Source organism: Pan paniscus, chromosome 17, assembly GCF_029289425.2.
Source record: "Pan paniscus chromosome 17, NHGRI_mPanPan1-v2.0_pri, whole genome shotgun sequence".
Taxonomy (NCBI): domain Eukaryota; kingdom Metazoa; phylum Chordata; class Mammalia; order Primates; family Hominidae; genus Pan; species Pan paniscus.
Genome location: NC_073266.2, coordinates 43,504,154 through 43,524,511, shown reverse-complemented (window position 1 = coordinate 43,524,511; position 20,358 = coordinate 43,504,154). Strand labels below are relative to the sequence as shown.

At 37.0% G+C, this 20,358-nt stretch overlaps 1 protein-coding gene across 4 annotated transcripts in view; it reads left to right on the top strand.

Annotated features, from left to right (window-relative positions):
- Positions 1-2,728: 2,728 nt before the first annotated feature.
- Positions 2,729-20,358, top strand: part of SS18 (SS18 subunit of BAF chromatin remodeling complex) — a 75,069-nt gene continuing 57,439 nt past the window's right edge. The window contains exons 1-3 of one of the 4 annotated variants that reach the window (XM_003830276.6): positions 2,729-3,093; positions 6,626-6,702; positions 15,953-16,037. In XM_003830276.6, the coding sequence (XP_003830324.1) occupies positions 6,626-6,702; positions 15,953-16,037 (162 nt within the window). In that variant the 5' untranslated portion in view covers positions 2,729-3,093. Of the gene's footprint in view, positions 3,094-3,291; positions 3,690-6,625; positions 6,703-15,952; positions 16,038-20,358 lie in introns of those variants that run through there. The other 3 variants (XM_003830275.5, XM_003830274.7, XM_055102750.2) reach the window with 3 other exon arrangements.

Genomic DNA, 20,358 nt, shown 5'->3' with positions numbered 1-20,358 from the left:
TAGTTTCACTAAATATTGAACATATTACAGGAGCACTTCACTTTGTCAATTCATAAAAATATATTTAAGGAATACACGGTCAGGTGTGGTAGCTCATGTCTGTTCTCCTAGCACTTTGGGAGGCCAAGGTGGGTGGATCGAGACCAGGAGTAAAGGAGTTCAAGAACAGCCTGAAAAAAATGGTGAAACCCTGTCTCTATCAAAAAATACAAAAATTACCCAGGCATGGCGGTGCATGCCTGTAGTCCCAGCTACTCAGGAGGCTGAGGTGAGAGGATCGTTTCAGCCTGGGAAGTCGAGGCTGCAATGAGCTGAAATTGTGCCACACTCCAGCCTGGGTGACAGAGTGAGACCCTGCCTCAAATATATATGTGTGCGTGTGTATGGGGGGCGGGGTGTATTTTAAGGAGTACAAATTTATATAAAACAGTTTAAAAATTGAAACAAAAAATCAAACATGAACAATTTTATTTTTTTAATCTTTGTTAAATCTGCCTACTTCATATTCATTAGTGTGAGTAATCAAGAATTAACTGTTCACACAGATTATTTTTCTTATTCTGACCCACTCTATATGTTCTTCAATTTAGGATTCCAAACTCCTTCTACCTCTTGGTTATGTGAGTTGGATTCCTTCTTTAGATGTCTCTCATTCAAGAGCAGTTTAAATAGTGGGACTGATTTTTTTGGTTGGGGAGATGGTTGCCTGAGTAGCTTACCTTTAAGTCCTTAGAGTCCTTTCCCAGTCTTAGGCCAACTTCCCATATTTGTTCTCCTTTTCTTCGTAACTAAATGCTAGGGACTGTTTATTCTCCTTCTACCAACTCTGCTGCCACTCTGTCTACCTTGGGATTCCTCTTAAAACTAGTGGTCAGGTGAGACGGGACTTATTATGTTCCCCTAAGTATCCCCTAGCTCAGGACTCTTACATTACAAAGGCCCCAAAATTTTAAGAAAGATCTTCCAGGCTTCAGTCTCAATCTTTCCTCTTTCCGAATTTTCTATTTTTCCAGGTCAGGCTAACTGATTGGATTGATTGGGTTTTAGCAAGGAAGCTTGAGGGTGAAGTAGTTCTTTTTAAGTATCCTCTCTCAAGGAGATCATTTGTATTTCTGGCTGGACTTATAGAACAATGCTTTTCAACTGATTTCATGTGATCAGACACAGAAAATAATGGTATCTTTATGGCATACATGGTGTCACAGAAAAGACTGTGGCTATCCATGCCTACAGGCTATGGGTTCTCTGGGCCCTACCCTGCTACTCTGAAGAAATAAACATCTCAGGCCAACTGTAACCTGTTTTCAGTGGATTTCCCTTTCTCACCTTTGGGGAGCTGTAATTTAAATAAAGAAGGTAACTAGCTCCAGGTGCCTCCCTGGAATAGAAGCCCCCTTGGACTACTTATTTTTTTGCTGGGATATGGAAATTAGACAAGTGTTCCTACTGGTTCATGTTGCCCTTTGAAGTTTCAGTGCTATCTGCCAAATGCACAGAACTGGAGCAGTAGGACTATTTACGATTCATGTTTCCTATTGAAATACTGTTCTTAGCTACTAAGTACTAAGGTACTTTTGTGTAAAGCATTGAGACATGACTCTGCATGCTAGGTGTTGAGTGCACAGTGATAGTGGTAGACAAGTATTGGTTTCCAAATTTGACAGAAGTTTTCCAATTTGGTGTGATTACCTTAAGTCCAGCTATACCAGAGTGTTTTCTTCAAGGCTTACAATAGTGAAAGATAACAATTAAATTTTTAAGAGTAATTACTGTCAGTAGGAGCATAAACTTTCTTCCCTTTATTCTTATGACAGCTTGAGTCTTCATCCTTTACGTCCCAGTTTAAATATAATCGGGAAGACTTTTCACACTAACTCATGTAAGTGTCCCTGTCATTCTGTTAGTTCCCCCCCCTTTTTTTTGGCTAGTTTTTCTTGGGACTTTGCATATATACATATTTGTTTGTTTCTGGTCTGTTAGTCCCACTAGTGTATAAGCTCCTTGAGAGGAGGTTCCATGTCCAGCTTATTCACAATCGTACCCTAGGTTTCCAGTATAAAGCCTAACAAACAATGCATTTAATCAATGAAATTCTTGACATTTTTGTGAAGAGCATTTATTTGATACTTGATTTTTCTTTCTTTCTTTTTTTTTTTTTTGAGACAGGGTCTTGCTGTGTCACCCAGGGTGGAGTGTGGTGGGGCAGTCATGGCTTACTGCAGTCTCCACCCCCTGGGCTCAAGTGATTCTTCCACCTCAGCCTCCTTAGTAGCTGGAACTACAGGTGCACACCACCATACCCAGCCAATTTTTAAAATTCTTGTAGAGACAGAGGTCTCACTTTGTTGCCCAGGCTGGTCTCAAACTCCTGGCCTCAAGTGATTAAATTTTTAAAATAATGTATTTTTTCTTTATTTTTCCAATTTATATAAAAAATGGAAATATTTTTTATTATTCATTAACGTTGGGTAACACTTTATATAAACTTTCCCTTTGTGTTATATGGAAGTCTAAATTTACAGAATACTTTAAAACCCCACGGCAACACAAAACCCACATTTGTCCGTGTTCCTTCCATAATTTGAAAACTTTGCCTTTTTCCCTTACACTGACTTGAAGCCTGGCAGCTTGGGCCTAATTTACAAGGCACTAAGTAAGTACTCTCTTAAAAAACAGAGAGTGAGGATGCCCTGTTTCACAACTTAATTCCAAAAAGCCAAGTCAGACGAAATCGACCCACTTTCCTGCTAAGGGTTTGTCCCAAGAGGCGAGCTCTTCTCTGTCCGCTCCAGCCAAGCTGGCCGATTGCCCCTGAGCACTGGACACAACCTTGGTGTCCCGGTTTCGGGTCAGGGTTACTTTCCAATTGTTAGGCACGACTTTGTGCGTGCGTGCGAGACTGTGGACTCGGAGGTGCGCATTTGGGGCGTAGCCGAGCCATTTAAACCAGCGAATCCGCGTTCACCTTGTCCTTCCACCTCTGCCCTATCTCGGCAGATGCTCCACGGATTTGCACGAACTCCCGAGTCTTGACCTTCCTCCCCTCTCCGGGCTGCCGGGACAACTCGGGGCGGCCACTTCTTGCCAGGAGGCGTAAGTAAGGATGAAGTTGGAAAAACTGAACTAGGTCTAGGGCACGCTCTGCAACACAGTCGGGGAGACGCTTCAGAGGGCCGGAGAGGGAGGCAAGTTGCAACGGCGCGAAGGGGGCGGGCCGGCTTGGGCCGCTCGCATTTCCTGTGACAGGGGCTGCCCCAGCCTCTCCTTCTCCCGCGGCGGCGGGACCATTTCCTGAATCGCTGAAGCGGAGGGAGGACTAGGGCGCGACTCTACCATTAGCGCAAAGGGCCAGGGGGTGCCCATAAGGAGAGCTCGGGGGATGCGAGGACGGTCAAGAAAGTTCGGCCAGGGCTAGGGGTCCCCCAGAGTGCGCAGAAGCGAGACATCCCTGGGCCAGAGTGCCTCCTTCAGGCCTGCCCCGCCGCCCGTCCGCTTGGCCCCGGAGCATCCCCCCTCCCCGCATTCCCGAGGTGGTTCAGCCCGAGAGGCCGGCGTCTCTCCCCCAGTTTGCCGTTCACCCGGAGCGCCCGGGACTTGCCGATAGTGGTGACGGCGGCAACATGTCTGTGGCTTTCGCGGCCCCGAGGCAGCGAGGCAAGGGGGAGATCACTCCCGCTGCGATTCAGAAGGTGAAACCGCGCGGGGTTGCGGATGCCAGGCCCTTCCCGCCTCTGGGAGAGACAGATGCGGGGGGAAGGGCCGGGCCCGGAGTCGACCGGGCCGGGCCAGGGGCCGAGGCGGAGGCGGGCCTGCTGGGAATCAGCAGTGTTTGGGAACACGGACTGCTGGCTGTGCCTGAGTGGGTGGCGGAAGAGGGTGAACCGGTTTTTCTCGGAGTCTTTCACGCATTTACGCGTTTTTCTACAGACACAAAAGCCCAAACAGCCGCCGCCTGATTTCTCTAGGGATGGGGCGGCGTTCGGGCTGCGGGGCGCGTGCGCCCGGCGGCGGCCGCTCAGGGAAGGGCGTGTGTCGGACCGGCGGCCCCGCGCGTTGCTCCGGAGTTACTTTGGCGTCGCCCCGCCCCGCGTGCCGCGGCTGCTTCGTGCGGACCCCACCGCGGGTCGCGGCAGGCAGAGGGGAAGTCGGAGCGCTGGTCGCCGCCCTGCAAACTCAGCCGAGTTTGGGAGCTCGCAGGAGGACTTGGGGAACGCTGGAGGGAACCTTAGTATAGAGTTTGAGGAGCGGGCAAGGAAGGTCCCCATGGACTCTGGGGTTATCCCCAGAGCCTCTTCTTCCCTTCTGCATCGCCGCCTATTCATTTATTCTGCAGCAAATATTTATTGAGCGCCTATTTTAGGCGCTGAGGCTACTGTGGTGAGTCATGGTCCTTGCCTTCCTGGAGCTTACAGTCTAATGGTGGAGACTGTCGTGACCAGTTAATGTAAGTCGTGATAAATACACAGGGAGCTGCCTCCTTTTTAAAGGATAGAGCTGCTGTAGTCGCTGCTGTGTTACTGCCAGTCGGAACACAAAGGTTTTTTATTGTGCTCTACCCCTTGTTGCCTACAAGCAAGGCAGCATTCTAAATTTTACTGACCTAGACTTTCAGAAGTTGCTGCTGTATTTAGCAGTTTACTTTAAATATTTTTGTTTTGTTTTATGCTGTGTAGCAAAGATCAAAATAGGAAAAAAGGTCAAGTTTTAGTACCACTCAGACCACGTAGATTATGCTAATCGGTTTTTGTTTACTGTCAGGTTCTTCGTAGTGTGGCTTTTGACATTTGCCCAACTGTTGCTTTATTTTATGAACAAACGGGCTTGGCAGTGCCTGGAAATGCAGTGCTTTCATATAGTGCTCTGAGTTAAGTCTGCAGCCTGGCAAACAGCTCCAAGTACGCACTCACGCAAAACTGCGTTTCTGGAGGGCTCACCTTTTTTATTTTTGTACACAGGAAAAGTCCAGAGTTTTTCTTTTTTTCTATAGTTTCTGTTACATAAGTCTGAAGATATTTATCATGGATAATGATTAATTCGGAGGATGCTGATCAGTTATTTTCCATTCTCAGCTGAACAGAAAAATGGGCTCTAAATTAATTGCCTTATTCTACAATGGGAGAGATTGATATTAGATGTGAGACAGATATTTTAATGGTGAAGTTCAATAGTTTGAGGAATATACTGGAGATAATAAGTTGTGAAATCATTAGGTTGAGGACTGGATTCGTGCTTTTTAAGGACTTTTTTTGGTCATCCAATGGTTCTATTTAAGAAATAACTGCATTTATTAGCAGATCATGTTAGTGGTTTTTTTTTTCCCCCAGTAAGTGAAGATTATGATTCATGTGCATAAAAAAGTGACAGTTAATGTTAAATGGATGTTCCTTTTATTTAGATTGCGTGATTATGGTATTGTGCTAATACTTTTGAATACTGGTAGGGTGGGGCAGGTTCTGGAGGAGCATCTCCTGAGTCCCTTGATCTTACAGCTGAATCAGCCCCTGAAAACTTAAGTGACTTGCTCAAAATGGCAAAACTGGCACTGAAACTAACTGGCCTTTTAATTGCTACAATCAGTACTCTTTCTTCAGCTCCACTTTACTTAGATGAATTATTTAACCCTCAAAGCCAAGATTGCTTTGAATGTTAAAAGATGATAGAATGATAAATCGGTATGTTTTTCCTCTTAAACTTTTGAGACAGCATAATTATGAAGTAAACTCATAAAGTCTGTAACAAATATACATGCATAGAAATTATTATGTTTAATTATTATCTCATAATTGGAGAGTCACAAAACCATGCTGTTATAAAACTTGGAAACTAACCAGCTACCTCATCAAGACTCCTGGGCTGAAGTTTTCATGTATTTATTTCATTCTGGAGAAGGACAGAATTTTTCTTTACTGTTCCAAAGCATTAGAATGATGAAAAACCAACTCGGACTCTTAACTTTTAGTCTTAATTGGCTAAAGCTTCTATTACAGATAGCAGAGGTAATTAAATGTTTGATATAAAAGAATTCAGATTTTCCCTTCTGGGCTTGTTTATTCAGAGGGAGAATAATTGGAATATTAAAACATTATTGATTAAACACGATATCATTCCAAAGGTGTAAAAATAAGATTTTTTTGCGGTGAGCTGTCATATATATTAAAAGGACCCAAGGGGATTTAATTTCTGTATAGATGAAACATTTCTAGAAATCTGAAGGGAAAAAACTCAGTTATTGAAAAGATTGTCCGTATGAACTGTGAATGGCATATTTTTACAAGAGATTTAAACAGTACGTAATGAAATTTTATGCAAGAGAGCTGCTGATACACTAATCTTGCTTTAAATTATATTTGTTATTAAAATGAATTTTAAAATACTTTGTAACAGCGGGTAGCAACATTAACAGAAAGTCATTTTAAGGAAATTTTGTTTTTTTTGTGTTTCCATGTTTGCTTAATGATTTATGATAGTAATGATTGTTTGCAGGGGACAGTATTTTGTTAAGGGATACGCTTTAGAGTTCTTGTACAAACAGTATTTACTAATGCCCTCCCTTTCTGAATTTTCTAGTTTTTTATTTTACTTGATGCACTAGTTTTATGCTAAACCTTTTCTAATTCTGTTTCAGATGTTGGATGACAATAACCATCTTATTCAGTGTATAATGGACTCTCAGAATAAAGGAAAGACCTCAGAGTGTTCTCAGTAAGATTGATAAGAAACTTTTTTTTATTCAGTTTTTTGTATTGGTTAATTTTTTACTTTTTACTAACAGCTTTATTGAGATATAATTCACATACCATACAATTCACCTATTTTAATGTGTACAATTCAATGTTTTTTAGTATATTCATAGAGTTGTGCTGGTATTACGTGAGTCAGTTTTACAGCATTTTTAACATTCCCAAAAGACACTGGGTATCCTTTGGCAGTCACTATCCCCCACCCCTCACCCCGTGACAACCACTAATCTACTCTCTGTGTGAATTTGCCTGTTGTGACATTTCATATAAATGGATTGATATACTATGTGGTCAGTTTTGACTCACATTTTTCACTTAGTGTAATACTTCCGAGGTTCATCCATGTTGAACCATGTTTCAGTACCTCATTCCTTTTTATTGGCAAGTATTTTTTTCCGTTATGCAGCTGTACCACATTTTATTTATCCATCGGTGATGGCCATTTGCATTGTTTGTACTTTTGACTAATTTTGAATAATACTGCTATGAACATTTGTGTACAAGCTTTTGTATGACTTGTCAATTTATAAAAGAAAACTTTCTTTGGGAGGAGATTGGGTATCACTTCGTTTCTTATACTTCTTACCCTGCATTATACAATAATGACTTCAAATATATGTATAGTCTTATCTGTGGGAAAGTTAGATCTTCATTTATATAGGGTATTGAGTTGCATCCATGTATGTGGTGAAAACAAAGCTTATATCTAATAAATAGAGAACTGATTGTCATTCATAAGGGCCAAACTTTCTTACTTTGAAGTGATGTATCTGAAGTAAATAATATGCCCTAATAGAATCTGATGTGGTAGAATAAGTTGAATATATTATCAAAAGTAATTAGAATAGAACAGCACTGTCCATTAGAAATATAAATGGGAGCCACATGTGTGATTTTTAAATTTTCTAGTAGACACAGTAAATGAGTAAAAAGCAGATGACATTAGTATTAGTAATACATTTTATTTAACCTATTATTTCCAAAATAGTATCATTTCATCATACAATTAGCATAAAGATATTGAGATATATTGCATTCTTTTCTTTGTTGTTCTAAATCTTGGAAACCTATTGTGTATCTTGCTTTAATAACACATCTCATTTTGGATTAGCCATATTTTACTGTGTGTAGTGGCTGCTATATTGGTCAACACAGCTGTAGAATACAGTTGACCCTTGGTAGCCATGGTGAATCGATTCCAGGACTCCCCATGGATACCAAAGTCCCAGATGCCCGTGTCCCTGATATAAAATGGTGTAGGATTTGCATATCACCTACTCACGTCCTCCTGTAAACTTTAAATATCCTCTAGATTGCTCATAATACCTAATACAATGTAAATACTCTGTAAATACTTGTTATACTATATTGTTTAGGGAATAATAAGAAAAAAGCCTACATGTTCAGTAACAACCATCCATTTTTTTTTTTTTTTCAGAATATTTTCAATGCATGGTTGGTTAAAGGATGTGGAATCTGTGGATACTGAGGGCTGACTATTTTATTCTCACCCTTGTTTTGGGATGCATCTGTCTTTCCTAGAGACTTCACTGGTGTATCCTCAGGCAGATAATTCCCACCAACCTTGGCCCTTGCTTTGTTTGGTTTTCACATTGTATTGGTCTCTTGCTGTCATTTGATTTACCCTCTATTTAATTCCAAGTTTCCATTACTTTTTCCCCTTTGTTTAAAAGTATTTTTAAATGTAAAAAGTCATATATGGTTATCATAAAAAAAAATTATAAAGTATAAGTTTGTGGAGATAAGTCACCTTTTACATGCCACTGTCTTATCTCCTTCCCCTCCTTAGGGGTAACTGCTTCTAATGCTTTAGTATGTATCCTTCCAAACATTTTTCTGTGTATTTACATATATGCATTCATATTTATGCATACACGTTTATAGATATTGTTGTTTTTAATATTTATGTAGGTTCAGTTTTAGAAATGGAGTTACTGGGTTAAAGACCATACTAAGTTGCCAAATTAGCCAGCAAAAAGATTGTATTGGTTTGCTTTCTCCCAGCCAGGTTTTTAGAGTCCTAGCTTTCAGCTACCCCTGTGAGCAGTGGATATTAGACATCTTTAAAATATTTTTGCATATCCAGTTGCTGAAAAGTGGTGTCTTAAAGAACTTTTTGTTTTGGCCAGGCACGATGGTTCATGCCTGAAATCCCAGCACTTTGGGAGGCTAAGGTGGGAGGATTGCTTTGACGACATGAGTTTGAGAACAGCCTGGGCAACAGTGATATCTGTTTCTACTTAACGCCGCCAACAAGAAAAAACAAAAAGCCTTTTTGTTTTGAAATAATTTCACACTTACAAAAATGTTTCAAAGATAGTACAAAGAATTCCCGTATGTGCTGCATTGAATTTTTCAAACGATAACATAGCCCACTTGCTTTTTTATTCATTTCTCCCCCATATTGTTTTTTAGAAACATTTGAGAGTAATTGCAGATATGAATCCCTCTTACTTTTAATAACCTCAGTGTGTATTTCCTAAAAACAAGCACATATTCTTAAATTACCAGAGTATAATTGTTAAAATCAAGAATGCAATACTATTATCTAATATTTAGGGCTTTTTTGAATTTTGCCAGTTGTCCTATTAGTGCATATTTTCTGGTCCAGGGTCCAGTACAGGATCTGGTGTTGTATTTGTCTTGTCTCCTAAGTATACTTTAATCTGGGGGTCTTTTAAAAATATTCCATGATTTCGACATTATTGAATAGTATAGACCGGTAGTTTTGTGGAATGTCCCTCATTTAGGATATGACTGGTGTTTCCCATGATTAAATTCACACTATACACTTTTAGCAAAAGTACCACTGACGTGATATTGTGTCCTTCACAGTGCATCCTCAGTAGCCATATGTTAGTAGTTTGTCCCAATATTGGTGATAACTTTGATGACTTAGTTAAGGTGGTATCTTAACTAAGGTGGTATCATAACTTTATGGTTTGTTCACCATAAAGTTGCTATTTCTTGTAATTCATATGTCTCTAATACCTTGAGGCACATTTACATTGTTTCTCATCATACTTCAACACACTAATTTTAGCATCCACTAAAAATCCAATGATTTGCCTAAAATAGTTATCACTTTAAGTGGTTACCAAATGATGACTAAATCTATCATTCCTTTTACTTTTACTTAAGTCCTACTGTGAGGAAGAAATTTGTTCTTCTCCTATTCCTTCATTCTTCACTTATTTATCTCTAAATGGACTTAAACATTATTACTGTATTCTCTAGGTTATAATCTCTTACTTTATTATTTATTTTCTTTAATTCTTCCAGATCTGGCCAGTGGGAGCCCCTCAAGCTGGCTTCTTGATATGTCTTCATTATTTTTTGAACATTTACTTATTTTCTTATACCACAAAATGTTCTAGGCTCATCCTGGTTTTTTTTTCCTGTGCAGGTGGGTAGTCACCCATTTCTCCAAGCCCTGGTTCTTTTTTTGGAGAATGATGTTTAGAAACTAAGATCTGAGTGCTAGGTTATCTTACTGTTCAATCTCTTGTATGTTTTGCATTTTATATGATTGTTTCCATTACATATATTATTGCTTAGATGAATCTTGTGCATATATTTGAGAATGTTCTTTAAAAAATTAACTAGCTGATCTACTTCTTTGGTTTAACTGTGGATAGTAAGGAGATCAATTCCTCAAGTCAGCCATGGAATGTTAAAGCTTAGAGGCACTTATTAGAATACAATCATGCGCTACCTAATGCTCTTTTGGTCAACAATAGACCGAAAGATTATAATACCATATTTGTACTATAATACCCATAAGATTATAATACCATCTTCCTACTGCACCTTTTCTATTTGGGTAATTGTAGATAAACAAATACTTACCATTCAGTTCAGTACAGCCAACAGTATTCAGTACAGTAAAAGGCTTTTCAGGTTTGTAGCCTAGGAGCAATAAGCTATACTGTATAGCCTAGGTATGTAGTAAGCTATACCATCTAGGTTTGTGTGAGTACTCTTGATGATGTTCGCACAACAACGATGAAATCACCTAACAACACATTTCTCAGAATGTATCCCCATTGTTAAGTGATGAATAACTGAAATTATTTTTACCTTTGGTTTTTAAGAACTCCACACAGAGCCAAGGGTAGTATATGTCACGGATAGTGTATGTTTAGGTCTAGAACCAACTGAGTCAGCAAAATTTTCAACTTTTTCAAATATATATATATATGATCATTTCCCTCATTCTCTACATATTGGATTCGATCTCATTTTCTCACATATACTTGGTGAACAATTTAAGCAAATAGGGCTTAAACTGACTTAGGGAGAATCTTAAATTCTGCCCTTTTTGGTGGATTTAATTTTATTCTTTTGTTCTTCAGATATTCTTCTTTCTCAAGTTGTCAGTATTGGTTTGTGAATAAAGAGAAAAACAACTCCTCCTCTCGACCTTAACAGGTGTTCTTGTTTCTCATTGTAGGAGAAGCAAAAGGAAAATAAAGAGAAACGTTAATACATGACAGCCATCTGGGAATTGATACTCCAATTTTAAATTAACAACTCCTTAAGATGTGATAACTTTGCCTGAAACTGTGTTTTTTTTAAATTAAAAATAACTATGTATTTTATGAAAGCAGTATGTGCAAATTAGAAAACAAAAATATGTAAAAATAAGAGAATGAATACCATATTCTTACTACCCAAAGACTTTTCAGTGGTAGTACCTTTGTGTATGTTGCTTTATCAACGCTATCTGCAGACACACACAAATTCAAATATTACACTCATGAGTCAGTGGTCTGAATCACTTGTGGAGCGCATGTGCCTGGACTCTCTTCCTTTAAATTCTGGTAACACATGTGAGAATGTGTTACTGATTCACTGTGATGTTTAATTTGAGCATTTTCTAAATCAACCTATGTTTGCTTAAATCATTTCTTATTTTTTGCATTTTAGGGTGAGTCCAAACTATTCCAGAGTTGCATAAATCTCAAACAACAAAAAAAATTAGTGTCGATCATTCATCGTAATTTAAAAGAGTTGTTTAAATCTGTAACTTTTATTCTATAAAGTGCATTCCCGTTGTCTAATAAATATTCATAGCTTCTAGGTAAGGTTTATTTTATAAAATGAAATTACTTCCAGCTTAATTTTGTAATTATGTCAACAAATAGAGTGTCCATTTTACTTTATTCAAAGTAATTGATGAGTTACTCTTAGTGGCCTCTGTGGGAGGTGAACTGGCTCTTTTAATAGGTTAATAATCATGAGTATTTGAGAATATTTGTCATATTTACCAGGACAGTACCATCATCAAAAATAAAATACTAAATATATTTTATAACAGCCCTTAGCTTATATACTCCTTTTTTTCCTCATATCAACATATACTCTTTTTTTTTTGTTTTGTTTTTCGAGACATAATCTCACTCTTTTGCCCAGGCTGGAGTGCAAGTGGTATGATAATGGCTCACTGCAGCCTCAACCTCCTGTTCTCAAGTGATCCTCCCACCTTAGCCTCCTAAGTAGCTGGGACTACAGGTGCGTGCCACCATGCTCAGCTAATTTTTCACTTTTTCATAGGGATAGGGTCTCACTTTGTTGCCCAGGCTTGTCTTGAACTCCTAGGCTTAAGCGATCCTCCTGCCTCAGCCTCCCAAAGTGCTGGGATTACAGGTGTGAGCCACTGTGCCCAGCACAACATATACTGTTTTAGGAATAAAACATTAAGAAAGTAAACTGTTTCAGTGAGAAACGTAACTATATATAGAATAAAAATATTCAAAGTTTCTGAGGAAAATATATTTAATATCATTTTTATTATCATTTCAATATTGTCACCTGAGTCCAGATTCTCCTAGAGTATTTGCTGATTGCTTTTTAGGTGACCTATATACAAAGTTATAAAATAATATGAGTACTACTTTTTTGTTAATGTTCATCTTTGAACCTTGAGTCATCTTAGAATATGTTTAATTGGGCTGAGTGTGGTGACTCACGCCTGTAATCCCAGCACTTTGAGAGGCCGAGGCGGGCAGATCACCTGAGATCAGGAGTTCAAGACCAGCCTGGCCAACATGGTGAAACCCCATCTCTACTAAAAGTACAAAAATTGGCTGGACGTGGTGGTGGATACCTGTAATCCCAACTGCTTGGGAGGCTGAGGCAGGAGAATCACTTGAACCTGGGAGGCGGAGATTACAAGTGAGCCAAGATCGCACCACTGCACTCCAGCCTAGCTGACAGTGAGATTCTGTCTCAAAAGAAAAAAGAATATACTTATTTGATGAATGCTATAAAATAATGCAATTTTACAGAAAATAAACATACTGAAGTTAGAAAAGGCCAATTAAAATTTTTCATTTTTACCTACCTCCTTATACGAGGGAAAATGACTTGGAGGTATTAGGGCAATTGGAGAAATTTGAATGAGTTCTGTGGATTAAATAGTAATGATATATCAATGTTAATTTCCCCATGATGGTTGTCCTGTTATATGAGGGAATAGCCTTGTTTTGGGAAAGCCAGTACTGAAGTATTAGGAGTAATGTATTACTGACTCACAAATGGTTTTGGAAAAAAGTGAGTGCATATGTATGTCTGTGTGTGTTGGTGTGTGTATTTAGAGATGATAGGAAAAGTGTGGTAAAATGCTAATCATTAGAGTATCTGGGAGAAAAAATATACAAGACTTTTTGCTATTGAAACTTTTCTGTAAGTTTAAAATTATTTCACAATTAAAAATTGAAAAGATTTGACAGTTGAGAGAAGGTCGGGCAAATGTCTTAAAATGAAACTACTTCATAAAAGATGCTGGGTTTATAGATTTTAAAACTGCAGGCAACTTCAGTGTCCTGCTTTAACTCCATTATTTTACATATGAGACCTTAAGAGTGTGGCAGATTAGATGTAATAGTAGTTTCACACTGGCTTTGTCAAGTACTAATCAACATGATACTAAAATTTTTTCTTGAAGGGTCATGAATAAACCACATCTGTTAGTATGGTTTGGTCAGTGGTCCTCAGCAAATCTCATGTCGTGCAACCATACTAATACTCAAGCAAAGGAAAACTTGAAGGCCTAGACTGAAATAGGTTATGTGTTCTAATTAAAAATGGCTGGTTGGTTTTTTAAAAAATGGCAAGATATGGAACACTATATTTTAAGTTCCTTCCTAGATCTCTACAGAATAATGAAATAGTTCCAGCTAGTGGTCCCTGTTAGTGCTGCTTGAAGAATTTCAACAACACAATTAACCATTATGTATAATTTAGTACAATATAATTATTACTTTGTCCATTTAATGTAAAGTTCACTATCAAAGATGTATCATGTCTCATTGGGCAACATAGCGTCCATGTGACGCAAAGCATTAAAAGCATGGCCTTGTTTGTGAAAGCGTTATTTTAAGGTCAGCAAGAAATAGTGTTTTTTCCTTTCTTATTAAAAAAAAAAAAAGCTGTGAAACCTGTTGTTTGTAACAGGAGAAAAATAAGTAGCAAAGAATATGCTAGGATTCGACTGGGTACAGTGGCTCACGCCTGTAATCCCAGCACTTTGAGAGTCTGAGGCTGGCTGATTGCTTGAGCTCAGGAGTTTGAGAGCAGCCTGGGCAACATGGTGAAACCCTGTCTATTAAAAATGCAAAATTTAGCACCGTGTGGTGGTATGTGCCTGTGGGCCCAGCTACTTGGGAGGCTGAGGCGGGAGGATTGCTTGAGCCCAGGAGGTCAAGGCTGCAGTGAGCCATGATTACGCCACTGCACGCTCCAGCCTGGGCGACAGAGTGAGACCTTGTCTCAAAAAAACAAACAAAACCAAAAACGAACAAAAGAAAAACTCGGATTCCTTTTATGGTGTCTATTTTAGAAAATGAATTAATTTGGAATCTGAATTAGAGCACTTTAGCTGAAAAAACTTATTTATATTATTTTAATTTGTATTTAGCATTTTTAGTAAATGAAATTTTAAGAAAGCCTAACAATTTGATGCAGGTTTTAAGTTTGTACTCATGGGGCTTGTATGGCTGCACTGAGACAAAACACTAGTGATTGGATCACTGCTAATTTTAATATGGCTTTGTCAGTTAATTTGTTAAAATTGTGAAGAGAAGCTTAGCTAAACTAATTCATAGGTAAGATTACAATAAGCATGTTTAACCACATAATGCTGATAATGAATTTGCTTTATTTTTTTAAAGTTAATCTTGAGTGTTGTTGGTGTTATAACATTTCCTCCATCTTTTGTTTTAGCATATCTCTTTTTTTCTGTAGTTGGAGATTGCCTATTCATTGCCTTCTCTATATGCTGTGTCCTGATAGATGGGTAGTATAAACACAGTGGGCATAAGTTGTTGGTCATTGCTACAGTAGTGAAAAGGAAAAAAAGGTGTGGTTCCCACCTCCTTTCCTAAATTTTAGCAGAACATATTGACTGTACTTGGGTTTGAGGTTTTTAGCAAAATGAAAATGGCAGAAGGAAAGGGATAAGCATATTTCTTTTTTTTCTTTTTGAGATGGAGTCTCACTCTGTTCCCCAGGCTGGAGTGCAGTGGCATGATCTCGGCTCACTGCAACCTCTGCCTTCTGGGTTCAGGCAGTTGTCCTGCCTCAGCCTCCTGAGTAGCTGGAATTACAGGAGTGTGCCACCATGCCCAGCTAATTTTTGTATTTTTAGGAGAGATGGGGTTTCACCATGTTGGCCAGGCTGGTCTTGAACTCCTGACCTCAATTGATCTGCCCACCTTGGGCTCCTAAAGGGCTGGGATTATAGGTGTGAGCCACTGTGCCCAGCTGAGATAAGCACATTTCACTGGATTCCTTTATTTAGTTCTTTTTAAAAAAAACTCAGTGTACTAGTATGGGCCTATTACATATGTCAGTTATTCCATGTGTACAAGTTATCAACCTCTCTAAACATTAGTTTCTCATCTGTAAAATGGAGAAAAGAGCTCCTGCCTCGTAGTATTGGTTTGTGGATTGAAATATATATGCATATAAAAAATTATAACACTAGCATACATGGCAAGATCTCTGAGCTCATTATATTTAAATATTTATTATTTGGAACTTTTGCAGTGTAGGAAAAATTGAAGTGCTATTGATGTTCGGGTAACAAATTTTTAATGAAACTTTAGAAATGATTATAGTGCTGTTTGTACTTAGGCAGGTAGGAAGAAAATTATTTTTTAATACTGATACTTGTTTTGTTTTAATAGGTATCAGCAGATGTTGCACACAAACTTGGTATACCTTGCTACAATAGCAGATTCTAATCAAAATATGCAGTCTCTTTTACCAGCAGTAAGTACCTTTAAAATCATGTGAAGTAGACAATCTTTATAGTTACATATGGTATGGCACATTTTTGTTGAATGATTTTTAAGTTTTGTTTAGTAAATCCTGCTTTACTCTGAGAACATGAAAGTATTCTATGTTATCTAAAAGCTTTGTTTTGCTTTTATATTTAATTTGAATTCACCTAAAATTGATTCTGTCCCTGAGAAGGTTATATTCGTTTACCTGTTTACCTACCTACCTATTTTAATTTTTAATTGCACAAGTAATTTGTTAATCTGAAGTGTTTCACAGCAAGTCCCAGACATCTTACAGTTTGACCAGTAAATACTGTATTTCCATATGCATCTCTGTCAGACAGGACTATTCTCATACCCAACTAAGTTAACCATAATTTCTTTCTGTCTTACAATATTCAATCTATTTTCAATTTTTATCTGTTATCTAAAACAAACCTAAATGTTTTACACTTGATCTTAGCCAAAAGGCCGAGCAGCGATTAAAAACTCTAAATTTTTAAACAGTTGTTTGCCTGAGAATCCAAACAAGGTACACGTAGTGCATTGGTTGATATGTGTCTTAGTCTCTTTTAATCTGTATCATTTTATCTTTTTAAATCTTCATTTATTTGTTAAAGGAACTGGGTCATATACTGTGTAGAATTTTTAACATTCTGCATTTGGCTAATTGTATTCTCATGGTCCTTTAACGTGTTCCTTTGTTTCTCTTATTTCATGTAAACTGGTAATTAGAGAGGCTTAATTAGTGAGGTTTAGATTTTTGGTAAGAGTATTTTGTTGGCGGTGCTTTGTATTTCCCATAATATCAGATCAGGAAGAACATGTTTGGTTGTTCCATTTTTAGTAATGTTAAGATTGATCAGTGGGTATACTTGATACCAGCCTGATCAATCCATTATAAAGTTCTCTGTCTACCTATCACTTAATGGTTTTAATGGTCATTGATGCTTGTGGACCAGATCCTGTATTTCACTTTGGGATCACAGAATGGTGAATTTCTAATTCTATAATCCCTCTTGCATTTATTAGCTGTAATTATTTTAAAAAGATAAACTTCCTTTCATTAAATATTTGGTTATCCTGAAACTAGAGAGTCCCCATAGGAAAGTCATGATAAATGCTTGATTCTGTCCCTTTATCAATTTTCAGAATGAGTGGGTCTCTAGCAACCTGTGTAGGTTACCATTTTAATATTTTTGTTTTTATTATCTGAATTTAATACATTTTTGGATTTTTAATGTTTAAATCCCTTGCAGTCATTCTTTGTTAAGTTGAAATTTTGTTTCTCTGATCAATGGAAGCCTCTTCATTTGGCTCCTGTGTTCCTCTGACATGACTCAAGTATTTCATAGCTTCTTTGTTTTTGTGATTTGCTGTATGCTACTTTATATAAAACATATAACAGTGTAATGGTACCAAAACTAACACTAACAATAAGATGCTTGTCCCTAAGATACATCCCACTGGGGATATTTTAATCAGTATATTTAGTTTTGAAGTTGAAATAGTTCTTCATGTGGCAGTTGTCATCAACTTGACTACCAGCTAGGTAGAATTTATTTTCGTGAATAATGTGAGGAATAGGTTCAGTTTCATTTGTTTCCATGTGGATGGTTTTTTGTCCCATTATTATTTCTTGGAAAAACAAGATATTTTGTCATGCAATCTATGTTGTATCAGGTGTCCGTATATATGTGGGTCTGTGTCTGATCTGTTTATATCGTTTCCTTGGTCTGTTTTTATGAATTCCACTCTCTTGTTATACTTAATCTTATTCCTTTTTTTTTTTTTTCCCAAGAATATCTTGGCTGTTGGTTCTTCGCATTTCCATATACACTTAAACATCAGTATGTCAGGTTATATACACATATACGTAATCCTGTAGGGATTTTCATTCAGATTACCTTGACTGTAAATCAATTTGGGAAGACTTGATATCTTTACAAAATTGAGTTTTCCAAATCGTGAGCATTGCATATATTTTCATTTATTTAGTTCTTTAATGTCTGTCAATGAAGTTTTATGATTTTTCCCTGTAGATGGTTTGCACATCTCTCATTGGGCTTATTGCTAGATATTTAATACTTTATATTTTTTGAGGCCATTTTAAATCGAATCTTTGTCTTTTAAGTTTTATTTTCTAGCTGCATTTGCTGTTTACATGGAAATGCAATTAATTTGAATCTCACATTCTTGTTCAACTCTTGCTTCTGAGTTTTTCTGTACATGCTTTCAGTTTTCTGTATTCATGATCATATCATTTGTGAATAATCAGTTTTGTTTCTTTCTTGTCAATCCTTACACCTTTTATTTCTTTTTCTTGCCTTACTTCTCTGGCTATGACCTCCATTACATTCCTGAATAGAAGTGGTGATAGAGGACATCCTTGTCTTGTTCCTGATCTCAAAGGGAAAGCTTTCACTGTTTGACCATTAAGTATGATGTTTGCTGTAGTGTTTCATAGATAACTTGTCAGATTAAGGAAGCTCCTTTCTGTTTCTGATGTGCTAAGTAAAAATTTATATCTTGAATGGATGTTAAATTTTATCAAGTAGTTTTATTGCATCGAATGAGATGATTAGAAGACTTTTTCTTCTTTAATCTGTTAATGTGGTAAAATATACTGATATACTTTTAATGCTCAGTCAGTCTTGCATTCTTGTAATTAACCTACTTGTTGATGACCCACTTGGTCATGATGTTTTTAAAGAAATTGCTATATTCAGTTTGTTAAAATTTTGGTTAGGATTTTTGCATCTTTGTTTGTGAGTGTGATTGACCTGTAATTTTTCTTTCTTATAATGCCTTCGTCTGGTTTTTATTTTGAGGCTATGCTAGCTTTATAAAAGGAGCTGGAGAATTTTCTACTTTTTCTTATCCAGAAGAATTTACATAATATTTCTATTTCTTTGTTAAATGATTGGTACAATTCTTTAGAAAAGCCATCTGAATCTGAAGTTTTCTTTGCAAGGAAGTTTTTATTTACTTCTTTAATTGTTATAGGACAATTTCTATATTTTAGAAATTGCCTATTTTGGTAAGTTGTGGTTTTTAGCATTTTAATAAATTTGAACATTAATTAGCATGAAAATAAAGTAAAAGCTCTTGAAATAATCTTGTTTTCCTAATGTCAACACTATCTGTAGTGATAATTTTCTTTTTAATGTCATTATTTGTGACTTCTGCTTTGAAATATTTTTTGATCATTCTTGCCAGATGTTTATTATGGGTTTTTTAAGTCTTTTCAAAGAATCAACTTTTGGTTTTGATTGTGCTCTGTTGCAGCATTTTTCAAACCTTTTGGTCTCAGAACCCTGTTACGTTCTTAAAAATTACTGAGGACTTAAAAGAACTTGATGTAGGTTATATTGTTAATATAAATTATAAATTTTTCTCAGTTGTGAAATTAAAACAAATCTAAAAAATTTGTTAAAAATAATAAACTTATTGCATGTTAATATAAATAACATTCTTTAAAGGAAAAATAACTATCTTTGTGAGATGAATGGCGTCATGTTACGTTTTTGCAAGTTTCTGTTAAATGTCTGGCTTAATAGAAGACACTATATTTTCACATCTACTTCTGCATTCAGTCTATTGTAGTATCTTGTTTCGGTTGTAGCAGAAAATGCAGTCTCACACAGACATGTAGTTAGAAAGGGGAAGAATATTTTAATAGCCTTTTCAGATTTTTGGGGATAACCTTGTTTGATATTACAGCAGATCTCAGTAAGTTTTTTTTTTTTTTTTAAGGTTAGTTGTGGTGTGGAATCTTAAATTGTATCATTACATTTTTCTTACTCTGGTACATTTAAGCCCATTGGTCTTTATTACACTTTGAATAGATTTTTACTCATATAATTTTATAACATCATGCTTTGGTGATTTGGAAAGTATAAGTTTACTGAGTTAAACAGTTCTTCCAAACATTAACATTTTTCTGTGTGATACCAAAGACTACATTGGTTAAAATCACCTCTAATCTCATCAGAAAAGTGCCTAAGTATGGGGATGCTGTCAAGCTCAAGGTCATAGATAAGTTTGCACATTCCAAGTTCTTGCTTGGAAATTCAAATGTGATCTCGGCAACAAATGTTATTAGTTGATTTTCTTGCTCACTATGTTTGTTTTTGAGAAAATGTCTGCCAAATACCCATGCCTAGATAATTACAGTTAACAATTGTTCTTTCAAGTAAAAATGGTATTCAGTGAAAACAGTGCCTAGTTCAGCTGGCAACTCAATCACAAACTGCTTTTTCTTGATTATTTTACTTTGTGACAGATAATGTTTTTTATTTTCCCATTTT